This window comes from Loxodonta africana, chromosome 8, assembly GCF_030014295.1.
Source record: "Loxodonta africana isolate mLoxAfr1 chromosome 8, mLoxAfr1.hap2, whole genome shotgun sequence".
In the NCBI taxonomy this organism is placed as follows: domain Eukaryota; kingdom Metazoa; phylum Chordata; class Mammalia; order Proboscidea; family Elephantidae; genus Loxodonta; species Loxodonta africana.
Window position 1 is genome coordinate 4,367,424 of NC_087349.1, and position 16,389 is coordinate 4,383,812.

At 39.0% G+C, this 16,389-nt stretch overlaps 1 protein-coding gene and 1 pseudogene across 2 annotated transcripts in view; one reads left to right on the plus strand and one right to left on the minus strand.

The window, feature by feature from the left end:
• The window catches only part of LOC135232211 (uncharacterized), a 61,705-nt gene extending 57,757 nt beyond the window's left edge, over window positions 1–3,948 (minus strand). For both annotated transcript variants that reach the window (XR_010322560.1, XM_064289592.1), the window contains exon 1: window positions 2,519–3,948. Coding sequence is in view for 1 of the 2 variants with exons in the window: in XM_064289592.1 (XP_064145662.1) it covers window positions 2,519–2,902 (384 nt within the window). In the remaining variant the exon portion in view is untranslated. The remainder of the gene's footprint in view (window positions 1–2,518) is intronic.
• Window positions 3,949–11,362: 7,414 nt separating this feature from the next.
• LOC111747828 (glutamine synthetase-like) lies at window positions 11,363–15,473 on the plus strand (annotated as a pseudogene).
• The last annotated feature ends 916 nt before the right edge of the window (window positions 15,474–16,389 follow it).

Sequence of the window (16,389 nt, forward strand, 5' to 3'; positions counted from 1 at the left end):
AAGTTAGGTAAAATTTTTAAAAAAAGATTGTGGCAACGTGGAGACAGGTGACGGCTTTGCACAAGTGTATTCAAGTAGTTGGGATAGGTGTCTTACTGGAATAGACTTAAGAGAATAAAGTGTGAAGAGTTGTGGACAGTGATGACATTGCAATTTTTAGAGATTCTTCTATGAAAAAGAGAACACTATGTGGTGTTCACTGGAGGGCTATATCAAGTCAAAGGACAGCTGAGGTTTGGTTTGTTTGTTATCCTTTTGGTTTTGTTGTTATTCATTTTAAGAAGGCTATTCCCAGCATGTGTGTGTACACTGGTAGGGATGAGCTAGCTGGGTGACAGGGAATGGTGATGTATGAGAGAGAATCTATAAGTTGAAAGTGATATCTTAAAATATTGCTGAACTGCTCCGACCCCGGCCCTTCAGGCTCGTAAATAGAGCACACGCCTTATTGTCCCTATTAAGAACTGGTTCAGCATAGATAGATAAAACTTGGCTTAACTCCAATCCCCATGCTGGCCATGAATCTCAATCTTCTCTCTTTTCCTTCATCTACTAATTTATCTTACATACATAGCTGTTAAAAAGTTATGAAATACATGCAATGCCACTCTTTCCACAGTTCCATTATGAAATGAAAGTAATGCCTGTAAAAAGAAAGTGGCCAAAATTTTATAATGAAAAAAAAATGAGGAAATAATAAATATTGTCACAATCCGTAAACCAGTGTTTTTAGTACTAACGAGTTTGTTAAAAATGATGACTATTGGCTGAAGTATCTTTTAAGTACCACTGGTAGAGAGCCAGGTGACTTCAGGGCAGGTGATATACTAAAGGATTAGGAGAAAGAAGGAATCTCAACTCTAAGAATAGGGTCAAGGAGGTAGAAAGGCAGACAGGAGAAGGATGGATAGGAAGCTAGAGGAAAGGGAACATGCTGTGTGGAAAAAGTCTAGAGGTGAATGAAGTTTTTCTTCTTACTGTCTGACTCAGTGCGGACACACACACACACACACACACATTTATAAATGTGTGCCTGTTGCCTGCCCACATGAACTGGACTGCACCAGCTGGGATGGAGCAACCTCAGTCTAAGCCAGAACAGCTCCTGTCAGGCCTGCTGGGCCTCAGACCATGTGCTTTAAGAAGAGGAAGGCAGAGTTGAAGACATTTCAGCTACCTCAGGGGTAGACAAGTTGGCTATTATAAAACAAGCAAGGGTGTCTATTAGGAATGGATCTGGTCTTGGCTTTGAGACTCATAGACTACGTGACTCTTCATGTTATACATCACCTCTCTGAACTTCAATAAAATGGTGTTATTAAGAGTACCAACCTGTGAGTTATCAGCACAGTGCCTGGCTAAAAACAAAGACAGCACCCTGGGAGTGAATTGTCTCACTTCATCCATTCACTCTTCCAATTAATAAATATAACTGTCTTAATTAGCTGGTTAACTTATCAGGAAAAAAGATTTTGCAAATATCCTGAATTCATTAAATTATGAATTGAGTTTGTGACGCTGGGAATTATTAAATAACCACGTTTTAGAGAACAAAATACCCTTTCAGATGGCTTGTTGAAACAGAAGTTTGTTGAATAAAAACAACATATCATTATGATAGAGTAAGAATTAGTTTTTAGCACTCAACCTTATTGTAGGCATTTTTCTCCCAACTAAATGGATATGTTGGTTGACATTAAAAATTAAAAAAAAAAAAAGCTTTGTGCAATGAACTTTAAATCCTGTTTTTATCTCAAACCAAGTGACCGTGTACTGTGTAACTACCAGAGACCGACAAAACTTATTTTTCTGCAGAGCTCTCACTGAAGAACTAATTTCTAGCTCTGAATTTTTGTAAACTAATTACATGAATTTATTAATTTGTTTTATTTATTTTTTAATTTTTAGAATTTAATAAGATGTTTTGGTCTTACATGTACACATCTGGTTATGCATGTCTAACGTGTTAGTTACATGTGTATGAGTGTGGTTATGCATGTATGACATTTTGGTTGCACATATACTTATTTTTACATCTACCTTTTCTGTAGAGGAAGTAAGTGGTTTTTCATGTATGAAAATATAAACTTTATTCCTTAAATAATTTTTAAAAGGACTCCTTTAAAGAAAATTATTAAAATAATGATAGGAACTTGCAGCCAACATGGTGCCATAGACAGAAGCACCACACCATCCATCCACAGTAAAGACCAGAAAAAACTAAGTAAAACAGAGATAAACACCATTCCTGGAACCTGAAGTGCCAAATGAAGAGACAGAGAACTCAGCCAAGCGCCGAATGGAACAAGAAACTACCAGAGGATGGAAAACAAGGAGAGAGACGTGCAGGGGGCCCCATCGGCCAACCCAGCACAGATCCACCATCGTGGACTCCCGTCAGAGACTGGCATACAGGAAGCACAGGAAAACAGCTTCAGGGAACTCCCCGCAGGAGACAGAGCATCCGGTAACCAGCCGTACACACTCTCCCACCCCCATTCTTTCCCCGCTGCTCTACCTCCAAGCTTCCGGGCTGGCTGCTGTGGCTTGGCCATCTGGGAAGTGCAGCGTGTGTGCAGCTTGGATTCGCCCCACCCATGCCGGAGACTGGCGGACAGGGAGTATGGAAAAGCAGCTTCGCCAAGTTCCCAGCACGAGACAGGGCACCGGTAATGAGCGATGTGCGCTTTCCTAAGCCCTCTTCCCCCCGCCCCTTCAGCCTCCTCTGCCTCCTGCCAGCAGTACTCTCCTGGCCACGAGGCAACTGCTTTGGCCTAGGGCTGCTTGGATTCGCCCTGCCCACGCTGGCCGGCCCCCTCAGCTGGTGTTGGTTCTTTCTCTGTTGGTTTCTTCTGTGCCTCCTCCCACCTCCCCCTCCTTTCTCAGGAGGACCTAGCTCCATGTGCCATCTTTGCTTCTTTTTGAAAGGCTGTAAAACCACACTGAACTGAGGGACCACTCTCCCAGCCTGTGACACCACGCTGGTGGGATCCCTGGGGCTTTTTTTCCCCTTGTTTTGTATTGCTTTGTTCTGTTTTGTTTGTTGTTTTCTTTTTCTTTTCACAGCTTGGGAGCCCCTTCTCGCCAGGCTGCACTGCACGGCTTAGGAGCCACTTCCCCAATCTGTGCAGCTGCTAGGTGGGATCCCTGGGGGCATTTCTTTCTTTCTTTTTTTCTATTCTCTCTCTTTTTCTGTCTGTCTTCATTTCTCAGTTCTCATCTCTCTACACTTATCTTCTTTTCCTGTCTCCTGAATACCTGGTACTATGTGACCTCTAGATCCCCTCTAGCCAGGCTATACTGCACAGCCTGGGGGCTACTTCCCCAGTCATAGCAGCCCTACTGCTCGGACTCCTGGGGGGTTTTCTTTACTTTTCCAAATTTTTATGAAGTTATTTTTTCTTTCTTTTTCACTTTTTCTTTTTCCTTTTCTCCATTTCTCAGTTTCTCATCTCTCCACTCCAGTGGCAAGCTCTGTTAACACTCTTTATTTTTTTGTCTTTGTTTTTGGCTCCTGTTTTTCTCTCTTCTCTCCTCTTTTGCATACCACTATTAGCTCCACATATCACAACCTCCCCCCTTTTTCCTGCCTACCTGTACCATGTACTGAACATCACATCCCGGAACATCACAGGCACAGCCTACTGGAACCTTCCCAGGACTGATTCCCGGCCTGCCCTGTTGGCCCTAGTATGTGCCACAAACAATCTATCCCATCCCTTCCCCTTCAGCTGGACCTGCCCTGCTGCACCATAGCTGAATGACTGGGTCTGCCCATTGGACAAGGAGGTGAAAATTATGACTACAAACAAGAAAACAACAATGAACACACAGCCCACCTGCTCAGACATAACCAAATAAAACAAAAAAGCAGAACAAAACAAACAAATCTACAATCAAGAAATGAAGAAAATAACTACTGAATGTCCCAAAGACAGAAGACAATATCAAAACATATTAAAAAAAAAAAAAAAACAGGACAGGATGGGTTCAGTAGGCATCCAAAATAAAACACCAGATGAATTTCAAGTAGAAGAAAAGGCACTAGAACTACCTGACAGGGGATTCAAATCTCTAATATGCAGAGCAATCCAAGAGTTGAAGCAAAAAAGCAGACAAAAATGAGGGGGGAAAAAAACCAAATTTTTGGAAAAGGCAGAGAAATTCATGGAAAATACAGACAAAAAAAGGAAGAATTCAGGAAAGTAATATAGAAACAAAATACCAAAATAAATTCACAACTAGGAATCATTCAAAAACAACAATTAGAAATCCAAAAGATAAACTACAAGATTTCAGAAATGGACATTGTCATAGAAGGGCTGAGGATCAGGTTTCAAATGATGGAAGACAGAATTAGCAAAATTGAAGACAAACACTTGGATACAACTTCAAGGAAAAATCAGAAAAAAAGAACTAGGAAAAATGAAGAAATCCTGGGAATCATGTGGGATGCAATCAAAAGCAAAAATTTGCAAGTGATCGGAGTTCCAGAACAGGGAGAGAAAATGGAAAAACACAGAGAGGACCATTGAAGAATTGCTGACATTAAACTTCCCTAATATCATGAATGATAAAAAGCTGACCATACAAGAAGCTCAACGAACCCCATATAGGATAGACCCCAAAAGAAAAACACCAAGGAATATTGTAATCATGCTCTCTAAAACCAAATACAAAGAACAAATCCTGTGAGCAGCTCAAGAAAAACAAAAAGTCAAATACAGAGAAGAAACAATAAGACTAAAGCTCTGATTACTTGGCAGAAACCATGCAGGCAAGAAGGCAATGGGATGACATATATAAAACCTTGAAAGAAAAAAAAAAAATCGCCAACCAAGAATAATATATCCTGCAAAACTTTTGTTCAAATATGACAGTGAAATTAGGACATTTCCAGATAAACAGAAATTAAGAGAATATGTAAAAACCAGATCAAACTTACAAGAATTATTAAAGGAAGTCCTTTGATCTGAGAACAAACAACATCAGCCTACATCCTGAATCTAGGATGCAAGATCGTACCAGCCAGATACGAACCTAGGAAATGAACTCTCAAGCACTATCCAAAACCAAAACAATTGCAACAGGGAACCAAAGAGGTTAATCTGTAAATGACAACAATGCTAGAACAATGAAAGAGGCAATAAATGGTATAGGTATAAAGCTCTCTAATGGAGAAGAAGTCAAGGCGATACCAAGTAATAACAGACTGGTTCAAACCTAGGAATATAAGGGTAAATTTCATGGTAACCACAAAGAATGTTAACAAACCTACTCATCAAAATAAAGAAGAAAAACACAAAGTCTCAATAAAAACAAAATCTACAAAAACAAAAGAAATCCACAAACAAAAGGAATTCAGCACAGGACATTATGCTGAGTGAAATAAGTCAATCACAAAAGGACAAATATTGTACGAGATCACTACTGTAAAAACTCAAAAGGTTTACATACAAAAAGAAAAAATATTTGGTGGTTATGAGGGAGGGGAGGCGTGGAGATGGAAAAACACTTAATAGACAAAAGATAAGCGGTAACTTTGGTGAAGGGTAAAACAGTACACAATACTGGGGAAGCCAGCACAACCTGTGCAACGCAAGTCCATGGTAGCTCCATAGACACATCCAAACTCTCTGAGGGACGAAATTGCTGGGCTGAGGCCTATGGGGACCATTGTCTCAGGTAACATCTAGCTCAATTGGCATAACAGAGTTTATAAAGAAAATGTTCTACATTCTACTTCGGTGAGTAGCGTCTGGAGTCTTAAAAGCCTGTGAATGGCCATCTAGGATACTCCACTGGTCTCACCCCTTTGGGAACAAGGAAGAATGAAGAACACTAAAGACACAAGGGGAAGATTAGTCCAAAGGACTACTCTACTAATCTACCATGGCCTCCACCAGACTAAGTCCAGTACAATGAGATGGTGCCCAGCTACCACCACTGACTACTCTGACAGGGATTACAATAGAGGGTCCTGGACAGAGCTGGAGAAAAATGTAGAACAAAATTCTAACTCAAAAAGAAAGACCAGACATACTGGCCTGATAGAGACTGGAGAAACCCTGAGAGTATGTCCCCCAGACAAGCTTGCAGCTCAGTAATGAGGCCAATCCTGAGGTTCACCCTTCAGCCAAAGATTGAACAGGCCCATGGAACAAAACAAGACTAAGGGGGTACACCAGCCCTGGGGCAGGGACTGGAAGGCAGTAGGGAAGAGAAAAGCTGGTAATAGGGAACACAGGGTTGAGAAAGTAGAGCGTTGACATGTTGTGGGGTTGTTAACCAATGCCATAGAACAATGTGTGTACTAATTGTTTGATGAGAAACTTCATCTAAAGTTCAAGAAAAAAAAAAAGAAATGATAGGATGAGGCTATGGCAAATACTGTGGAGGTCGTTCAAAAAAAAGAAAAGAAAACATGAAATTTGAGAAATGCTGCCCCGATAAAGAAAATGAAAAGTTGATCATCTTTTACCAAAAAAGGCTTTTCCCACACACCAATGAGTAAAGAGTCTCATAATTATTTTTCAAATTATCTAGAGTTAGAGCAATTTTCTTAAATGTGTTACTACTATGCTTTAAATTGCTTGGAAAGAATTAGAAAGCTCTTTTCAAGAAATGATGCATAATTATGATTCCCAGTGTACCAGGGTGATTTTTTTTTAATTATGCTGCCATATAATACTTGAGGAATAGATGTACTCATATTAAAAAATGAAAAGAAAAATATATATATATTACTGCTGCTCAAATACTAAGGTTTGGGCACAAATGCTCATAAAACCCTAAGGTTGTGGGCTGCAGTAATAAGCACTATAATGAAAATGGCAACAACTCTATGTGCTTAGTCTGAAAAAATGTCAGAGTGCAGACCAGAGAGAGAATATTTGCAAAGTTACCTGAAATTGTCTTGCTAGTTTAACTTTTGTCTTCTCTCTAAAAATACCTGTTTTACTAAGAGGCTTGCAGACCTAAAGACTTGAAAACTGAAAGTTAGACACTCTCTTAATTATTTCTGTTTGCAGACCAGTGAGATGTTCAAGGAAAGACGGCTTGCACATATCTTGTACTACCCTTTTCCTAAGGTTTTCACTGGCTAATTTTTCAGAAGGAGACCCCCAGGTCCTTCTTCATAGTCTGTCTTAGTCTGGAAGCTCCCCTGAAACCTGTCCACCATGGTGACTCTGCTGGTATTTGAGTATCAGTGGCATAGCTTCTAGCATCACAACAGCATACTAGCCACCACAGTCTGACAAAATGACAGAAGCTTGGGGTCAAGAAGTTAAATGACTCATTGAATTGAGCAGATCTGCTGCAAAAGACCTCTTTGAAGTGTTGAAAGGCAAAGATGTCACTTTAAGGACTAAGATGCCTAACCCGAGCCATGGCCTTCTCAATCGCCTCATATGTGTGTGAAAACTGGACAATGAATAAGGAAGACTGAAGAAGAATTGATGCCTTTGAATTACAGTGTTGGTGAAGGATATTGAATATACCATGGACTGCCAGAAGAACAAACATATCTGTCTTGGAAGAAGTACAGCCAGAGTGCTCCTTGGAAGCAATGATGGAGGGATTTTGTCTCACACACTTTGGACATGTTATCAGGAGGGACCAGTCCCTGAAGAAGGACATCACCCTTGGTAAAGTAGAGGGTCAGTGAAAAAGAGGAAGACCCTCAATGAGATGGATTGACATAGTGAATGCAACAATGGGCTCAAGCATAGCAATGATTGTGAGGACGGTGCAGGACCAGGCAGTGTTTCATTCTGTTGTACATGGAGTCGCTCTGAGTTGAACCATCTGGATGGCACCTAACAACAACCACCAGCCTAGGGAACATTATCAACAATCTGGTGAAAAGTATTTCTTCTCCTGCTTCTATTAGATATTCTGTTAGCTATTCTTCACATGAAAAGGAGGACTCAACATAATACACAGCATTTAGAAGTTTGGAGATCTGAGATCTGAAGAGGACAGACCTCAAAGATCAGCTAACACAACTACTGTTTAAGGAATGAAGAAATTAAGTCCCCAGAGTTTAAGTGGCTTTCAAAAACCAAAGACCAAAACAAACAAACAAAAGAAGACTAATGATGAGAAAATTTCATGTGTCCTTTGCAAGATAAAATCTTTCCCAAATGATTTCAGGGTTCCCCACAGCTATACTGATGTTAATTAGCTGGATTCTCAAATATAGATCCTTATATTTTAGCTTATGCTTGGATCATTACGTTTTTCATCCTAAAATGTCTCTCTCTAAGAAACACTGTTTTCTTCAAGACTGCTTGGTGAGAGAAGCAGGAAAGATGGTGGCATCTCAGAAAAGGTGTTGGAGACTTCGACCCTCAGCTCAATTTCACAGTCTCTGTTGGGTGCCTTTGAGGTCAAGTTGATTTGTCTCTATTACAGCTAAGAGATTCATTCTCCCTTTCCTGTGGAGGCCCTCACATGAAGTAGAGTTTATTTTATTTCTTAAAAGTAATACATACACACAGAACTCCTTTTCCACTCAAAAAGCTAACAATTCTTATTTATTACAGAAAACCTTGAAACCTGGAAAATAACAGAAAAGATGCTGAAAATCCATCACAAACCCATTGTGGTGAGAAATTATTGATTGCATTCTCAGAATCCATTCCTACTTTATAACAATCCAGCTACATTTGTGAACCCACGTTTTTCTAGGGAAACTGGTGTTCCTCTGAGCCATGAAGGTGGTGCCCAAATTATTACATCGTACATCCCATGTTCCTGGGGACAGTTATCGCTTCAGGAGTAAAAGTGAGTCACCTAAATTCACTGGGCAAAGGCTTTTTATACTAAGGATATTATCTCAATACCATATCTAGTGTAATTTCTTCCCAATTTGTTTTTGTTTCCTTTATTTTGTTTATGATATTTTGATACAATTTTTTTTTGAAATTTTTCACACATATATTTTTTTCCTTTAGAACTTGCTTTTATGTTTAAAAATCCATTCCCTTTCAGAGATGAGCCATAACCACTTATGTTTTTGTCTAGGCATTATGGAATTATTTTGTCCCTTTAAGAAAAATTTTACTACTAGTTCTAGGACAGCTGAGAAACCGAGAGAAGTGCTTTCTGCCCATATAGTCCTAATGCTATTCTTTTTCTGTGTCATATTCTTTCTCAGCTTACTTAGCCTTCATTCAAAATATATTCACTGAGTTCCTACTACGAGTTAACCACTGTGGCAGATACGAAAACGGAAGTTCTGTTAGAATAAAATGAGACCCGTGATAGACTGTCACAAAAGGCACTCTGGAAAGTGATAGATAATTCCCCCTCCCCACCCCATGCTCAGAAGTATCAGGAAGATCCCTTGAAGAAGTTCATGTGTGAGCAGAAAGGAGGACGGAGCTCAGAAGGGGAGATACAGGAAGAGAATGGCTTAGGCAGAGGCAAGAAGAGGGCAAGTGCAGACACAGTGATCAGCTCCTTTACTGGAACTTAAGATACATAAAGAAAATTAGAGAATGAAATCATACAACCCAGGCTTGAAATTCAAACAAAGAACTTGGATGTAATTTGTGGCATCACAAGACCCTCTGAAGGGATTTTGCCAGAAATTTAAAATGATGTGTATCAGGAATTATGTCCTCAAATTATATTTTATTTAAAAAACTAACAATTTCATATTTCTAATCTTAGTACCAAAAAAAAAGTTATCTGACAGTTTTTAATAGTGTCAAAATAACCTCCCGTGATAGCAGATAAACTGACCCATACCTACAGAGTTTTCTTACTCAAAAGTCATAAAGTTCCATCATCATTTTAGAGAAAAATACCTGCATTGTCCTTTCTTCCCCATTATTAGAGTATACGAGGACCCAATATCAGGCTCCCAGCAGCAGAAAAAAGCCACTGGGTGAACATTCTAACAGAAGCCCTGGTGGTACAGTGGTTAAGAGCTACAGGTGAGAACCAAAAGGTCAGCAGTTCGAACCCACCAACTGCTCCTTAGAAACCTGGGGCAGTTCTACTCTGTCCTATAGGGTCACTATGAGTCAGAATCGAAGGCAATGGGTTAACATTCTAATGAGGAATTAGCCAAATACAACCAAGAAGATTAGATATGAAGGATTTTCTCCTCCATCTTTGGCCCCAAGAGATGTCCAAATATTATATTTAAATTGTAATGTAAACAATCTGCCTGCACGTTTTTAATTGCTTCTCAGGTTCTCAGTTCTCTCTGGAGAGAGGCTCACAGTTGCACTTGCAGTCACCATGAGTGTCTCATTTCCACTCATGCGTTGCACTCCTTGCTATTATGATGCAGAATTCGAACTGAAAGTCGGATTTTCCCTGTGCCTTAATTTCCTCTGCCACAAATCATGCTGCTCTTTTTAGCTTCTTCTGGGTGCAAAGTGGACTTCATGGAGCCCACCTGTGGCCCCATGGACTCAAACATACCAACAACCATGAAGGTAGTACAGGACTAGGCAATGTTTCATTCTGTTATACATAATCATCATGCATGTGGAGCCAACTGGATGGCAACTAACAGCGACAACAACATGGCAGTTTTATGAGGCATCCCTGTGTGGTTTTCATGTACCAAGGAGAATCAGATTCAGCCATAATAGAATTAATCTTGTGTTATTTTTGTTTGTATTCCTGCTGCTATGCTAGTTCAGAATGCCTTGGAAATAATTTACCTTAGAAATATTAAATATTGAAAATAAAAAAAAGTTTTACATTAATCATGGTCAGGTTGAACAAGATACCCAGATATAACTGGGGTGTCTATTTGAATTAAATCCTGATCGAGAGTCCTATGGTAAATGTGACCTCCAACAGTTTATGGCCTGCCTATAGTTTAAATGAAAAATTACCTCATTTAAAGACAGTTTCAGGTAATGTTTTTCTTGACTTTTATACAATGAAGTGTTTTACTGCAGCTGCTGCAGGAGAAGGTACAAATTTTCAAATCAATGTGCTCAGCGCTTTTAGAAAAACTAATTCACTCTTCGTAGAGCTAAAATAATATGAATTTATACTCAAGCATTAAATGCCTGCAAATATCTATTCCACAATACTTATCTAATAGCAGTAGATTAGTATTTTAATTCTAATTCAATATTTGAATATCCTAGTTATGCTTTTATAATAACAAAAACAAAACTGCTCAAAAATGGTAATTATTAAGATTTTAACAACTTAGGAATAGGTCACACTGGGTCTTATGATAGATTAAAAACTAGGTGCAATGTTTGATGAGCTCTAGTGTATAATTAAACTTGCCCAGTTAAAAAAAATGAGTCATATTATAATTAAGGGGACATTTATGAAACATCATGTAGAACCAAAGTGATTCCAGGTAACGGTCAGAAGAGCAAGGTGTGTGCATTTAAACAGATATCTGTACAGATAATAACCAACAAGGGATTTTATTCTCTGAGTGGCAGCTTAATACCAAAAAGTCAATTAGAAAAGATACAACAGATTGAAAAAAAATGTGGTGGTCTGGAGACTTACTGGCCAGTGAGTATAAACCTAGTTACTGAGAGAACACCTGGTATAATAACAGGAGAGGAAAAGTAGACCAATCTCAAAAAGATTAAAAGGACACTCGAAAGAATCCCACTGTTTAAAGCAAAAATAACAATATATAGTGAGGATTTTAGCATATTTAGAGGTAAAACCTATGACAAAAACAGTATAAAAGTTTGAGGTATGAATAGAAGTATATTTTGTGCAAATATCTTTCAGTAATGTGAAGTGATATTTAGAAGTATGTGTATATAAAGATTATGTATATACATATACATTCTAAAGAAAAAACTACAAAAAAAAAGAAAAAGGAGAACCAATGAGATATAACTAATAAGACACAAAATAGAAACATAAAGAAAAGATTTAATTAACACTAGAAAAGAGGAATGAAGAGGAAAAAATGAGACAAACAGCATATGGGACAAGCAGAAAACAATAAACTGGTTATAAATAATCAAACCATATTGATAATTAAATATAAATGGCTTAAACACTGAGTTAAAAAAAAGCAGAAATTGTCAGAATGAATTAAAAATCTAGAAACAAGCATATGTTTTCTACCAGAAACAAACTTTATATATAAGAATACGGTGAGGATAAAAATAAAAAAAAGTGATAAAATTAATATAATACAGTTTTCAAAATATTACAGGAAAAAAGAACATTTCATACTAATAAAGCAATCAATTCATGAAGAGGATATAAAAAAAAAACTAATGTTTAGAATCCAAAAAACATAGATTCAAAATAAAAGCTAGAGCTGAAAGAAATAGACAAATCAACAATTTTAGTTGGACATTTCAACACTCCTCTCTGCATAAAAAAAAAATAGCTGATAGAAAAATAGAAAAGTAGTGAGAACACAAAAGTCCTGAATAATAACCAACCTGATCTAATTGATATTTATGTATATCATTCAAAACCCACAGCATACATAGCTTTCAAGTATACATAAAACATTCACAAAAATAGACTGTACACTGGGCATAAGACTGGAAAACATGCGAAGAGTGTTCCCTGATCACAATTAAACTAAACTAAAAGTCAATGAAAGAAAGATATAGAAAAAAAAATTCAAATATGTGGAAAATAAACAACATAAATAACACAGAAGTCCAAGAGGAAATACAGGGGAATTACCAAGTATCTTAAACTTAAAGAAATGAAACCACAACACTTTAAAGTTTATTGGATTAAACTACAGCAACGCTTACAGGAAAATTCATAGCAATAAATGCTTACAGTAGAAAATAAGACTGATCTTAAATCAATGATCGAAGCTTCCACCCTAAGAAATTAGAAAAAGAAGATCAAATTAAATCCAAAGCAAACAGAAAAAGGAAACATCAAAGGAAAGAACAGCAATTAAGGATATAGAAAATAGGAAAGCAATAAAGAAAATCAATGGAAACAAAAGCTGGTTCTTTAGAAGAAATCTTTAAAATGAATAAAACTCTAGCAAGACTTATGTTCAAAAAAGAAAGAAAGTAGCATGATTATTCTAATATCACAAATTAAAGAGGGACTAAAAAAATAAATAAATAATAAATAATTTTTTTTTTTATCACTTTGTCTATCACTTCAGATTCTACAAACATTAAAAATATAATGAGTAGCAGAGCCTAGAATGGGAGTAAAGTGTCCAACTTATACAACTGCCCTCCTCTCCTCTCCTTACCTCACTCTGGAGGCCTGCCATCCCTTCAGCCTGCTGGCCACCCAGTGTATCTTCCACTACAGACACCTCAGTAAGTTTCCACTTGAACAAAATAATCAAGCAGGTGCACATGGCTTTGCTTCAGGGCAACAAAGTCCAAGCCATGAACATGTGGATCAATGGCACCTTAGAAGGTCCATACTGCAAGACCCGCACCCTGGACTGTGAGCCCAAGTGTGTAGAAGACTTGACTGAGTGGAATTTTGATGGCTCCAGTACTTTTCAGTCTGAAGGCTCCAACAATGACATGTATCTCATCCCCACTGCCATGTTTCAGGACCCTTTCCAGGAGGACTCCATTAAGTTCGTGTTCTGTGAAGTCTTCAAGTACAACCGAAAGCCTGCAGAGACCAATTTAAGGCATACCTTTAAACAAATAACGGGCATGGAGAGCAACCAGCACCCCTGGTTTGGAATGCAGCAGGAGTACACCCTCATGGGGACAGACGGGCATCCCTTTGGTTGACCTTCCAATGGCTTTCCTGGGCCCCAAGGTCCATATACTGTGGCGTGGGAGAAGACAAAGCCTATGGCAGGTACCCTGGGGGCTCACTACCAGGTCTGCTTGTACATCAACAGCAAGAATGGGGGGATGAATGCTGAGGTGATGCCCACTCAGTGGGAGTTCCAGGTAGGACTCTGTGAAGAAATTGACATGGGAGATCAGCTACAGGTGACCTGTTTCATCATGTACCACGTATGTGAAGATTTTGGAGTGACGGCAACCTTCAATCTAAGCCCAACCCTGGGAACTGGACTAACACAGGCTGCCATACCAACTTCAACTCCAAGGCCGTGAAAGAAAAGAATGGTCTGAAGTACCCTGAGGAGTTCATTGAGGGACTAAGCAAGGGGCACCAGTACCACATCCTCGCCTACAGTCCCAAAGGAGACCTGGACGATGTCCAGCATCTACCTGGACGATGTCCGGCACCTAACTGAATTCCGAAAAACCTCAAGCATCGAGGACTTTTCTGCTAGTGTGGCCAACCGTGGTTCCAGCAACCTCATTCCGCCAACTGTTGGCCAGAAGAAGAAGGGTTTCTTTGAAGACTATCACCCCTCTGCCAACTGTGACCCCCACTCGGTGACAGAAGCCCTCATACACACATGTTCCTTCAGTGAGATCATCGATGAGCCCTTCCAATATAAAAACTAGGTGGACTAGATCTCCAGCCATCAAACCCACCCTGCCCCCCAGTTCTTCATCCCACTTCCACTCCCTTTCCCACTTGCTCCTACTAGCTGTAACTAAAAGGGCAGACTATCACAGTCTTTTTTATTCCTCATGCCCAGGCAATAACTTTCTTTGTTTGGGCCAGGGTAGAAGAATCAAGTTCTTAATCTCCTCACACCCACCCCCTTTTTTCTCTATCACTGAAGCTTTTCTGAAGACTGAGAAATAGTGCATTAGGGGGCACAGGGATGGGGAAACATAACCACTGCTTCCATTAATCAGTTGTGTTTTTCCAGTAGGCACAGCTGTCTGCACAGACAGCATGTTTTATGAAGGGAGGAGGGAAGGGCTTTTTCATTGAGGTAGCTGAAGGGGGAGGACCTGACTTGTTCTGTGGTTAGATTAGGATTTCCTTTTGGTGGAAAATTCCATTTATTAAAAAGAGTATAACTAACTTTACATTAATGGTGAGAATTAAGAGAGAAGGACAGGAGGGACTAGGAAGGAAAATACCTTTGATCTCTCATGACCAATGCCCTTGCTTATAAAGCCCTGGCCTGAAGATTAAACTCATAATAAACTGATAGATATGTCCCTACCTTAAGAGAAGAAGTTCTTACAGCCTGGTTCTCCATTTTTTTAATTTAAATGTAAAAACGAAATAAAAATTATAACTGTGGATATATGTTTTCCCTAAAAGAGAAAAGGAGCCACTGGGAGACAAACTGGATACAAGCAGTCTTGTTAGAAGTAGGGATCTCCTTTGAGAAGGGACGGAAGTGGCAATGCTTGAAAAGTTGGCTATTTGGGACTGCTAATTCCCTGTCTTGGTTACCTAGTGCTGCTATAAAGGCAATACCAAAAGTGGATGCCTTTAACACAGAGAGATTATTCCCTCACAGTTTAGGAGGCTAGCGGTCAGAATTCAGGGCACCAGCTCCAGGAGAAGGCTCTCTCTCTGTCAGCTCTGAGGGAAGATCCTTGACATCAATGTTCCCCTGGTCTAGGAACTTCTCAGGCTCCGGGACCCCAGGTCCAAAAGACGCACTCTGCTTTTGGCTCTTCTTTCTTGGTGGTATGAGGTCCACTCCTCTTTCCTTGCTTCTCTCTTTTATATCTCAAGAGAGATTGACTCAAGATACAACTTAATCCTGTAGATTGAGTCCTGTGTCATTAACGTAACTACCTCTAATCCTGCCTCATTAACATCATAGAGGTAGGATTTACAACATAGAAAAATCACATGGGTTCACAAGATAGAGGACAGCCACACAATTCTGAGAATCACGGCCTACCCAAGTTAACACACATTTCAGGGGGACACAATTCAATCTGTAACATTCCCTCATTACCACTTCAGGCTCTCTCTGTGCCTGCCCTTTAGAAGGGAGTAGAAACTGGTCTGTTAGTAGGTGGAAGCAGGTTACCAGCAGCAGTCACCTGAGTCCCATGGCTTTGGTTTACAAAGTTTATAAGACGCACATGTACTTCCACACATACTCAGGGGTTTAGAAGCATGAATTGGCTGGTGAACTTATGTTAGTGGCAACAGGTTATTGGGTTATTTTCTGGTGAGAGTAGCATGTGTTAAAACAGGTCTTTTGATTTTTTTTTTTTTAATTTTTTAAAGCAAAATAAAGTTTAGGTTCTAATCATTTGTAGGGTTTCTAAGTTTTTCTGTTTTTCCAAATTGCTTGTTTGCTTCAATGTCTTCCACGTTATCTCTGATCTTTGAGGAGATGGAGACAGGACTGAAAACAGACACTTGTGTTTTATATTCTGGCGTCTTTTGTAAGTGTGAAATATTCCTTTCCCTTGTTAAGATTTCTGAAGTTTTTTTTTTCTTTGTAATAAAAAACGCACTCTAACTCAAAACCTAAATATATATATATGTATATGTATATATAATGGTTTTTTTATATATATATAATGTTGTTGTTAGGTGTTGTTGAGCCAATTCTGACTCATA